Genomic DNA, 11,236 nt, shown 5'->3' on the forward strand with positions numbered 1-11,236 from the left:
ATCCGCCCATTTCCCTACTACATATTACTGCCATCCAGCTTCTCCGCTGATCCCAATCATCCTCGCAGTTGCCCTGCGCCAGCGCGATAACCAACTCCACCCTCACGCCCGTTTTGCTTCTGCCGCGTTGACGCGCACAAACATCGTCCCAAGACATTGGCCTTTTCTTCCAACCAAACTGAACCCAAATCGTCGCGTCTGCCCACTTTCTCCATCCCCATTGCCGCCATGACTGACTACCCTTCCACACCACCGCCCCCGTCGCCCTCCACGGCGACAATCCCCCGCTCATCAAGTGTGCCCCGTCTTGCCAACTCCAAACTCTTCTCTCCCCAGAATGAGGCTTCTGCCATTACTACGCGCGGTCACCACCTCCCCTCGCTACTACACAGCTCGCGTCGGCCGTCAACCATACGCAGCAGCGAGCGTCGCGGCAGCGACACAGAGGACGAGGATATGGAAGCGTACAGACACGGACTTATGATGGCTTATGACCGCGATTCAGACCGGAGGAGTAGCATCGGTGCACACATTCTCAACACACCCCAGATGCGAAGTCAACGGCTGATTGGAAACTCCAATCCCCGGTACAAGTGGGAAAAATACTACAAGCATGAAGAAGAGCTCAAGGGCATGAAGAAGCCGATCCGCGAATACTACGAGCGCAACAACCAGCTTATCCAAAACTACATGTACATTGACCGTCTTCTCGACTCTTCGCTACCGCACAACCTCATTCAGGAGTACACAAACCTGGAATCGGGTGCGGTCAAGATCCCCACCACAATTACAGAGGAATCCTTGTCTACAGGAACACCAGCCCTCGACGGCCACAACTCTGGTACAACCACTCCTGGACTCTCCAGCGGGGGTAGAACTGGCTCATCGGGGAGTCTCAATGGCAATGGAAACGGCGCGTTGAAGCCCATGGTCAAACGTACACCAAAGAATCTCTACAAAGTCCCCGAGATTGACGAGAACACGCCGCTGCTGGCAAACGAGAATGCTATTCACGACGAGGACGACCTTGAGGCAGCCAAGTCAAAGCTCATGGACTGGGTACCAGAAGAAGACGAAGATACCGAAAGTCCCATTGTCAAACTGGCCCTCTATGTCAATCTCAGTGCAAATACGGCTTTGCTGATCTTGAAGATTGTCGTCACAATCATGACATCTTCGCTTTCCGTCGTCGCCAGTTTAGTCGACGCTGCGCTCGACTTTCTCTCTACCGCCATCGTGTGGTTCACTTCCTGGATGATTGCACGTCAAGATCGCTATGCATACCCCGTTGGCCGCAGGCGACTCGAGCCCATTGGTGTTTTGATCTTTTCCGTCATCATGATGACCTCCTTCTTTCAGGTTGGTATCGAGGGTATCTCACGGCTTACGGGTAAAGACCACACGATCGTCGAACTGGGTATTCCTGCCGTTGCCATCATGGCCTCCACCGTCATAATCAAGGGTCTCTGCTGGCTCTGGTGCCGCCTGATCCGTAACTCGAGCGTACAAGCCTTGGCTCAAGACGCCATGACTGACGTCGTCTTCAACACCTTCTCCATCTTCTTCCCACTAGTCGGCTACTTTGCCAAGATCTGGTGGCTCGATGCTCTCGGCGGTATCTTGCTCTCTGCCTACGTCATTATCAACTGGGGTGCCACATCTGCAGAGCACGTTCGTAACTTGACTGGTGCGAGTGCAACTGCCGACGAGAGGAACATTCTGCTCTACATGACCATGCGATTTGCTAAGAGCATCAAGCGAATCCAGGGTCTGCAGGCATACCATGCTGGTGACAAGCTGAATGTCGAGGTCGATATTGTCGTTGACGAGAATCTCAGTCTGAGGGATAGCCACGATCTAGGCGAGAGTCTGCAGTACGTTCTTGGTAAGTTATTTTTCCCCCCTTCTCCCATCTTGTACCAACATGTGTACTAACACTGCCTCTAGAAAGCGTACCCTACGTCGACCGTGCATTCGTCCACATCGACTACACAGACTACAACTTCCCAACACACATGTCGCAGCAGGAGTGAAGAACCCACGAAAGAAACACCCCCCCACAACCAAATCTGGTCATTCATTTCCGCAGTTTCCACCCAACTGCAAGACCATCTCCCCCACACATCCTTTCATAAAGACGATGTCGGCTCCATACACACATGGCATTTAGAAAAGGAAAAAAAAACAGAGCGTTGCCGCCTTTTCACCACTTCACCTTGTATCAAAAAACTCTGTATTTTTCCATTGAGAAAGCTATTTTTCTTCGCTTGTACGATTAGGACACAGACGGATTTGTTGTAGCAAGGCAGATAAAAGTAGACAATGGCCGTATGCACTACGCACATATTGGCTATAGAGAAAGAAGAGAGTATTAAAATAAACAATCAAAGATTTTTTCAATGTGAGAAAAGATTTTCTCTCTCTCTAGGATATCATCATGTCGCTTCGAGAGAGACTTCTACTGCTATATCAAAATATATAACGTTATTCTTTACTCAAAACGCTAATAAAAAATAATCTCTAAATCTTTCCAACCTCTCCATCTTTTACCCAGATAGCAAACAAAAGGCCACATTGAAAATCCTTCCCCCGCTTCCCTATCGTGTATCTTCGCCGAAACCCCCCCCCCCCCCCCCTAGAAAAAAACATAGCAAAGAATACAGTTGATATATTGTGTGTAAATAAAAAAATAAATATTGTTCATCTACAAGTTTTGACATATGAAACGAAAGAAAAAAAACAAACTAAAACTTTCCTACCTACAAAAAAAAGCACAAAGACGAAAAGGGGGGAAACAGAACAGAACAGGAACCAAAAAGATATATATCCATATGGTAAGTATAAGACAGACCATATACACGCACACACACACACACACACACACACACAAAGTAAGACGACGACATCGCTTTCCAACTAAACCCAATAAAACAACAAGTTCATCCTCCCATTTGATGAAGAAAGAAAAGAGAGGAAAAAAAAGGCGAGACATATGACACGCATCCCTCATCAATCATCATCTACCGCTGCCATGGCCCACGATCCCCAGGGTGTCTAGGCACGCCCGTGACCCAATCGCCCGTAGGAGGTAAGCGCTGATCGGGCAGTGATCCCGGTGCCGAACCAGCACCAGCTGGCGGAGGAGGCACACCTCTGGCATGACTAGCTCTGATAAAGCTGTCTCGGTGGTGGTGCGCGTCACGGGCTTCACGTTCACGCATGTCGCGCTCTCTCATGTTGCGTTCGCGCATGTCTCGCTCGGCTTCTCGTCGCATGTGTTCGTCGCGGTTTTGCATTGCTGCGTGGTGTTGGGCCTGGGCCTGTGCCTGCTCTTCTCGGAGACGCTCAGTCATGCTTCGGTCGCGAGGGTTGCGCATGAAATGGTGAGGTGGCTCTTCGGGGGGAGGGCGTTGGCCGTATAACGAGTGGTTTGCCACTCCAAGTGATGAGTGAGGTGGGTGTTGCAGAGGTGGAGGCTGGCTATGCTCCGACCTTGAAAGTGGAGTTTGAGTCTGGGACCTCTGACCGAGATAACCTCGATCTTGAGATTGATAGCGCAAATCTTCATGCATTGGCGGGCCTGTCGAACGCATTGCGGAGCTGGAATGTTGTTCGCGCAAGTAATCAGCTCTTTGAGAGAGCTCATGGCTAGTGTCGCGATCTGATAGTTGTCGATGGTCTATTTCGTGAGCGTCCCGAGGATCGCGAGGGCGATACGGTTCTGTCAATCTGTTTAAACCCTGGAAAGGATGTTGTCCATGATGCTCATTCGGTGTTTGTGGGTTGGAATACGACATGTTTGCATTCGAAGCCTGCGAATGCTCGTTGCGTCCAGCTGGCTCTCTCTGCTGCACAGCGTGATTTGCCTGCAGACGTGGGCTGGGACGCATACCCATTGGGCCAGACGGGGGTCCGCCATTGCCTGGTGGATCCACCTGAGCGTATGGGTTGGGCTGCAGAATTTGCGCAGACTGCGCAGACGTGTTCATTGCCTGCACATGCTGCGCTGCACTTGTACCAGGCATAGCATGTCGGGACATTGATCCTGGCGGTCCGCTTATACTTGAAGCGCGCGAATGCGGATTTGACGAACTGCTGTATCCAGCAAGAGGAGGCGGGGTTGCATTTTGACGCGGAGTGTTGTGCTGAGCGAAGACGGACCGATGATTGAACATTCTCTCGTTAGCAGGAGGTGCTTGAGCCAGCCCAGACTGCGAGGACGGGATAGAAGTTAGCTGCGGAGTCTGGCTCATCCCTGGGTGATACGATTGTCGAGTTGACCAGCTTTCACGCAAGCTTGGCCTACCTGCTGACGGCTTATCATCTGGAAGATCGATGGGTCTGCTCGATGCTGCGGCGGGAAGCGAGGATTGTTGAGAATACGATGAACGGCTGTAAGGAGGCTGCACAGCAATTGGGTCTTCGTATAGTGGGCGCCTTGACGATGATGAATAGCTCTGGGTTGTCGGGGGAGGAGGAGCGACTGGCGCTGACTGTTGAGGGGTAGAGCTGTGCGATGGCGGACCTTGCTCGCTCGGCTTCTTACGTCTAGGCTCTTCTGGATCGGTGTCGTTTAGCAGAGACATGAGATTCGACTTGCGCGGTTCAGGAGCGGGTTTGTGTGCAACGGGTGGTGGAGTATTGTGCATAGGTGGTTGATTGCGCTGCGGGTGCTGCAGTTGCGAATGGAGCATTGGTTGAGGCTGAGCTGGAGGCATTGCAGAAGGTGTCATGTTCCTAGGCTCTTCTTTAACAGGTGGCGTAAGGATTGTCGAGCGAGGCGGCAGTTGTTGCCCAATGTGACTGGTGTTGGATCCTGGAGAGAATACTTCGGCAGTGGTTTGGTTGAGCGATTGGACCTGCGATGGATGCCGGGAGTGCGAGTATGGCAAGGGACGGTGTTCCGGGGATCTCAAGACCGAGCCTGAACGTACTGGCCCCATAATTGGCGGTGCGCCGCTGGAAGCAAAAGACCTGTGCTGTGGCACCTCTGTGGATATCCGGCGAACATGTTGCTCATGGATCCTGCGTTGAATCTCTTGTTCTTGTGGGTGCTCAGATCTGCCAACAGCGTCTCGTTCCTGATAATGAAGGCCGCGATAGACAGGAGAGTGATGCTCTTGAACACGTGGCTGAGGAGTGACATGCTGCTGTAACGGTCGATGTGACTGCTGGTTACCTGATGGTTGCGAAGGTGGCCGGCTCTCAAAACGCGGCGGCAGGTCATCTGAGAAATACCCTGCTCGGGGCCCCTGCAATTGTGCCTTTTGTTGTGACATGGAATGCTGGTGGTGATGGTGGTGCTGTGCCTGCTGCTGCTGCTGCTGTTGTTGTTGTTGTTGTTGCTGCTGCTGCTGCTGTTGCTGCTGTTGCTGTTGCGGCTGCTGTTGCGGCTGCTGTTGCGGCTGCTGTTGCGGCTGCTGTTGCGGCTGCTGTTGCGGCTGTGGCTGTGGCTGGGCATGTTGGGGTGGAGCGGGTGGAGACTGCTGTGGTGGTATTGAAGGTACAGACACAAGGCTAGTCTCCTGTAGGGCAGGGAATCCCGAATTAGGTACCAGTGGCTTGCTCTGCATGGGCCCTTGGGCAATACTGGGAAACCTCGAAGAGGGATTAGGATGCGGTGGGGATGCCTTGGGTAGCGCAAGCGCGTTCGGAGGCGGAGAAGCGTGTTCAGGCGTAGGCGCAATGGGGCGAACTGGCGCCGCTTGTGTACTCTCATATCGTCTCTTGGGTGCCGGAGTTGGCGTAGGTGGTGGGCCAAGATCTTCGCCGCGTTCCCTTCGTGCATCTGCCTCTTTTGCGACTTGTTCCAAGTCCAGTTTGCCGCTTTCAACAAGGCGGAGGTATTGGTTCTTTATCATAGTGTGCGTCTTGGTGCCCATATGGTTCGCGATTGCAATCCAGTCCGTGCCAAAGTGTGCAACGTTCTTATCGAAGTCCTGTAACTCTGAAACCGACCAATAGCTTGATGGCCCAGGTCTTGCACCAGGCTGAGTCTTGGGACGCTCCATAAGGCTGCCCGGCATACCAGGGAGTTGCTGCAAATCACTGGACATGACTACCTGCTCCTCCATGGGTACAACGTGCATGGGCACGGGCATCTCGTCCAACGGTCGTTTATTCGCATCATCCTCCATCTTGACACCGAAAGCCTTTTCTTTCCGATCGGTTTTGACAACAGAGCCCACGGGGGCTGCAGCGAGTGGCGGGTTCTTTGGCTTGCGACCAAGCTTTTCCTTTGAGGGCTTTCCTCGCCTTCCAGCCTTCTCTTGCGAGCCGTCCGTGTCAGTCTGCCTGCGGGCCCGGGCTGGAGTGACATTTCCGGAAGTTGGATCAAAATCTGTCTCTGTGGGACCAAATGTTGGTGCAGCAGAGCGTCTGGGGCGGCCAGTTTCAGTGACAGGCAAGGGTTGTCCATCCTCGCCTTGCACTTCAGTTCGATCCATGTTGGCAATAGCACTACGGCCCCGGCTGACACCTCCACCACGTTTTCTAGACACACGCGGTTTCCGCAATTTGCCTTTGTACTCTCTGCCCCACTTGGTCGCATAGTAGTGGTTGATACAGTCTTTGTAGGTGCGCTCAGTTCCAACTTCCTTGTACAAGACCTCAGCCAGCTTGCCCCATTTCTTGGCATATTGGTCCTTGTAGTTGTATACCATGACTCGATGCTCTTCAGGTGTGAAGTCATCCTCTGGTGGCTCGTAGTGGAACACAAAGATGCCTTGGCCGGGTTCGCGTTGGAAGTTGTAATCAATGAATCTGCGCCTTTGGGCCTCAGCCTCGGTCAATTCCAGGGGTACGTCTGCTTCTTTTTCAGGGTCAGCCATAGCCTTTCTCGGTTCCTTGTCTCTTTTTCCGAGCTTCTCTTCCTCGGCGGTCTTCAAAGACTCCTTGATAACAGCCTCGAGATCCAGCTCAGTAGCCCACCGGCTCGCATGGTTTCTTCGGCCTGTAGGTGCTAGAGATCCGTCAAGTATTCCGGTCATGGCAGCGTTTTGCGCATCAGGAGTGACAGCTTTTAGCAACGGCTCCGCAGACGGTTGCCTATCATTTTCGTCCTGCTCGCGCTCCTCGTCCCATGGTCGAATATGCAGTCGCCACTCTTTGTATACAGCAGCATATCGTCGAAGGGTCTGATCAATGCTCGTTTCTGGCTCGATGCTCTTGCGTAATTTGCTCCGAATAACATCCATGACAGATTCTGGTAAGGCGGGATGATCTTGTCCAATGTCGGATAAAGGTGTGGGAGGGCCAGAACCAAGGTAGGGTAGCGAACTCAAGTCAGGAAGAGTCTCTTGATCAGCAGAAGTCTCCCGGCGAAGGCGTAGTGCCATAGTAGCAGGTGCTGTTGATCTTTCTTCAACCTCTTCCTTGTCTTCCATTTCGACGTCTTCAGAGTCTTCAGCCCTAGGCGTTGGTAGATCTGCTGTAGTACTGTCTGGTGGCGGCTGAGGAGCTGACAGCATGTCAGGCACTGTCTTGGCAGACAATGAAACCGATTCTTCTTGAGGCAAAGGTGTACCCATCTCTTCTGCAGATGCCAGTTCAGGCCGTGCCTGTGGAAGATGATCGACAGTTAGGCAAGATAGCAAAGCAATTTCTTGCAAAGGCGTCAGGGCGCGCAAGTGTGAAGCACTCAAATCCACACGCTTGGCCTCCAAACGAGCCCGCTCTCGGTTGTATTTCGCTTCCGACTCAGCAAAGTCCTCTTCGTCTAGATCCAAATCGTCGTCAGAGTCTTGCAGAGCTTCCGGCGCGGATGATGCAGCAGACATTGGCGGCTTGGCCATTTGAGGCGACGCCTCTGCCATGACGACATCGGAATAGCGTCTGGTTTCGATCGGTGTGGGTTTAGGCGAAGGCATGACTGGCCGTTCTGCTGACAAGGCTCGTTCTCTAGGCCGTTCGGCATCAGTCGACACTCTAGAAAACGAAGGTGACACTGATTTTGCCTGTGACGTCCGCTGTGGTTGCGTAGCGGAAACACTGTTTTCAAGCCTCGGTGCTTTAGGAGCATTTCCAAACGATCGCTCACGATCTTCTGTGGGAAACTCGCGCTTGGTTGGAATCGATGGCCGGCTCGATGTGAACCCAGGCCGCACCCACTGCATGCTCTTCGGACCTCCGCTCAAAGGGCCCCTGGCCAGCGGGAACCCAGATCTATCAGCTTGATTGTATGGTGGAGGCGGCCGAGGAGCCATTGGTGTTCTGTCGGCTTTTGGACCAGTCGGGATATTCGCTGGGAGGCTCTTGGGAGAAGTACTCATTACAGGCCCACTTCCGCTACCAACGCGGGGTCCAAATGTGGAAGGAGCAGCGTTGGGAGATGCATCCCGAGGGGCGTATGGTGGAAGGGTGGCTCTCGAGAATGAGGGCGAAACATTGGCTCTCAGGGCAGCTTGGGGAGCGGTTGGCGGCGCGCGTGGCCTCGGGGCTGGGCCCTGGGGCGGAGATTTTGCCGTGTTTGATGGGGCCGTTGGTGCTGTTGGAGGAGCAGATGGTATGTTCGAAGGACCTTTGGGTGGCGTAGGCATTTGTGGCGTTACAGGACCCTTGACAGCTACGGTGTCCGAGCTGAGTGCGTCATTGGCATGGGATGCAACAGTGGCAGGCGGAATAGCGGGTGGCTCCATCCGCTGGGGAGGCGGAAGTGGAGGAGGTGGAGGGCCAGGCCTGCTCTCTAGATTGGGTGCATCATTAAGCGGAGGGCGATCCGGTGCACGATCGGCCTTGGGCCCAGTAGGCGGGGCGGTGGCAAGGCCAGAGGGGATAGCGGATTTGGGAGCAGTAGGAACTGTGGGTGTTTTTGCGGGCGTTGTGGGAACAACAGGCGCAGTCGAAGCAGCAGGTCCAGATGAAACAGCAGGGGTTATGGGAACTGAAGGAGTTGGAGGAGCCGCGGAGGGTGCTGGAGCAGGTTGGGCAGGTTTGGGCGGTGGTACTGGAGCAGTGCTTGGTTTGATATCAGTGACGGGTGCTCTCCACACATTAGACCCACCAAATGCCGGGATCGAAGCGGGAGGTGACGATGCTCGCGGAGCATATCGTTCCCTCGATGCTTCTGCACGGCTGGCTAACAGGGCCTCGTCCTTACCAGGTTCCCGACGGACATCCTTGGCAGAGAGCGGATCAATGGCAAGAGAAGGCCGTCTTGGATATGAATCTCCCTGCGAGCCCAACCTATCAGACGGAGATGCATGATGAGAAGAGTGAGGCGTTGGTCCTGTAGGTGTGCCTGGAAGATGCCTTAGGTCGGAAGAACCTGGTCCACGGTGGGTGTCTAGTGCGCGCAATCCGGGTTTTGCAGTACCTGCAGGACCAATGTAAGAATCATACTCTCGGGGAAACCTCCGGTCATCACGGTCTCTTCGGTCAAAGTCGCGTTCTTCTCGAATATCCCGTTCTTGGCGTCTAGGAGGAGTCCGGCTTCTGGGGCGATACGATGTACGTTCTGGTATCCGGTCACGTGGATCGTGATGTCGGTCCCGATCATCACCATGGAAATTCCTACCGCGTCCTGCAAACCCACCTCGGCCTCGGCCTATGCCTCCACCACGGTAGGATGATGCTGTACCAAGAGGAGGGGGGTCCGAATACGTTGAACCTGCCGAGAGAGGGCCGTCTCGTGAATTGCGTCGAGCGCGGTTGACATCCAGGTCACGCGGTGCAAAGTCTCTCTGGTCGCGCAGATCCCTAGAATCTCGAATGGGCGACCGGCGGGGTGGAGTTGGTCTTCTCTCACGCCGATCAAAGTCGCGATCTCGGTCGCGGTCTGCTCTCCACGAGTTTTGAGAGTTGTGTGAGAATCCGGGCCCGCTGCTAAGTGGAGGCGCGGTTCGCAGTGGAGTTGCCTCACCGCGTCCAGCGAAACCTCGGGCTCTTTCATCACGTGGAGCTGGGGATGCGCCTGAGGGTGGCCCAGCTGGTGGACCACGTGGCGCATCGGCCAGTGATTTGGGGCCTTTGGGGATTTCGCGTGGGAAGCTGGCTGGCTCTGCATTTGGGCGAAAGGTTTCATTACCTCTTGGGGGGTATCCTCCGCCGCCTCCAAAGGCGGATGGTCTTCGATCCCGGTAGGGTGGAGATCTGTCGCGTGGGTATCTGCCATTGTCGGGGTACCGCGAGGCAGACATGATGGTGGTCTCTTGCTGTGGATGGAAACTGCAATTGCGGCATGGGCACAAGGAGGGTTCAGCGGCCAGGTAGGAAGCGATTTGCCGTCGTCAGAGAGCGTGGTCGCGTGATGGATTGATTGGGTTGGTTGGATTGGCTGGATCGGTGGTGTGGATGGTGCAGTGGTGCAGGGATGGGATCAGAGCGGCAGGACAGGCGGTCCGGGCGACGGGCAAGTTGGGTGAGAATAGGGTTGAATGGAAGAGGACGGCCAAGTGCGTGATTCGTCGAGCCAGGCGTGGTGTCGTAGGTTGACGTCGGTCAGGTACGTAACTCAAGGTTCGTGTTTGCAAGGCCGTGGTAGACGAGGCGCTAGCGGCAGGGCCCGTGCTTTGAAACCAGGGAAATGAGGGAAAGCGCCAAATCCCCGATCCGCGGTGGAACAGGCGCAGCTTCTCGGCGCCGGGCGCTGAGATTCAATCTGCTACCGTCGTCTCTGGCGCCCAAAGCGTGCGTCTCGCGGTGGAAACGCGTGCAACGGGGGCGGGACGGGGAGAGGGCTGGGCTGGGCAGCTGCTGGAGCTGGAGCAGCGTGTCGGGGGCCGGCAGAGGGCGGCGGGAGCCGTGTAGGAGAGATTGTGCAGCCCGTCGACGTGGCGCTGGGATGGTTTGCGAGCGAGCGTCCCGGGCACGTGAGGCAGCGGCTGGCAGGGGGGTGGGAGATGGAAAGGAGGGGGGCTGTCTCGCCGGGCTGCGCACTGGGGCTCTGCTACGGCATGGAGGCGTGCAGAGAGACGTCGTCGCAACGAAGGTGTGATGATGGGAAGGGGAACGTCGAGGAGACCAGAACACGAGAACGAAGCACTGACACCCAGCCATGACGGATGCCTGCAAGTCAAAATGGACGCCCCGGTTGGCCTGCAACGGCTAGCGAGGGAGTCCATGCAGGCGGGCGCGGGCGCGTGTGATTGGGCGCCGACTTGGACATTCGCGATTCCTGCAGGGGGGGCAGCAGCAGGCTTTGCCTCAGATTTCGGCCCCGGTCGCGCTAGGCCGCTTGGGGCCGCACTCACGCTGCCCGCTGCACACCACCGCCCTCGCTGCTCGACTGCCACACACG

The 11,236-nt window shown here is 55.2% G+C and overlaps 2 protein-coding genes across 2 annotated transcripts; one reads left to right on the forward strand and one right to left on the reverse strand.

Moving 5' to 3' along the window:
* Window positions 1-228: 228 nt before the first annotated feature.
* Window positions 229-2,370, forward strand: PSV08DRAFT_388050 (cation efflux family-domain-containing protein; the record flags this gene model as incomplete). Its single annotated transcript, XM_014220982.2, has 2 exons — window positions 229-1,885; window positions 1,948-2,370. 2 exons carry the CDS (start codon window positions 229-231, stop codon window positions 2,031-2,033), a joined length of 1,743 nt encoding a protein of 580 aa, XP_014076457.1. The 3' UTR covers window positions 2,034-2,370.
* Window positions 2,371-2,997: 627 nt separating this feature from the next.
* On the reverse strand, window positions 2,998-10,136 carry PSV08DRAFT_388057 (uncharacterized protein; the record flags this gene model as incomplete). Its single annotated transcript, XM_014220983.2, has 2 exons — window positions 2,998-5,363; window positions 5,508-10,136. The coding sequence occupies 2 exons, from the start codon at window positions 10,134-10,136 to the stop codon at window positions 3,021-3,023; spliced, it is 6,972 nt and encodes a 2,323-aa protein (XP_014076458.1). The 3' UTR covers window positions 2,998-3,020.
* Between the last annotated feature and the right edge of the window lie 1,100 nt (window positions 10,137-11,236).

Source organism: Bipolaris maydis (assembly GCF_028858645.1).
Source record: "Bipolaris maydis strain C4 unplaced genomic scaffold PSV08scaffold_5, whole genome shotgun sequence".
NCBI classification, from domain to species: domain Eukaryota; kingdom Fungi; phylum Ascomycota; class Dothideomycetes; order Pleosporales; family Pleosporaceae; genus Bipolaris; species Bipolaris maydis.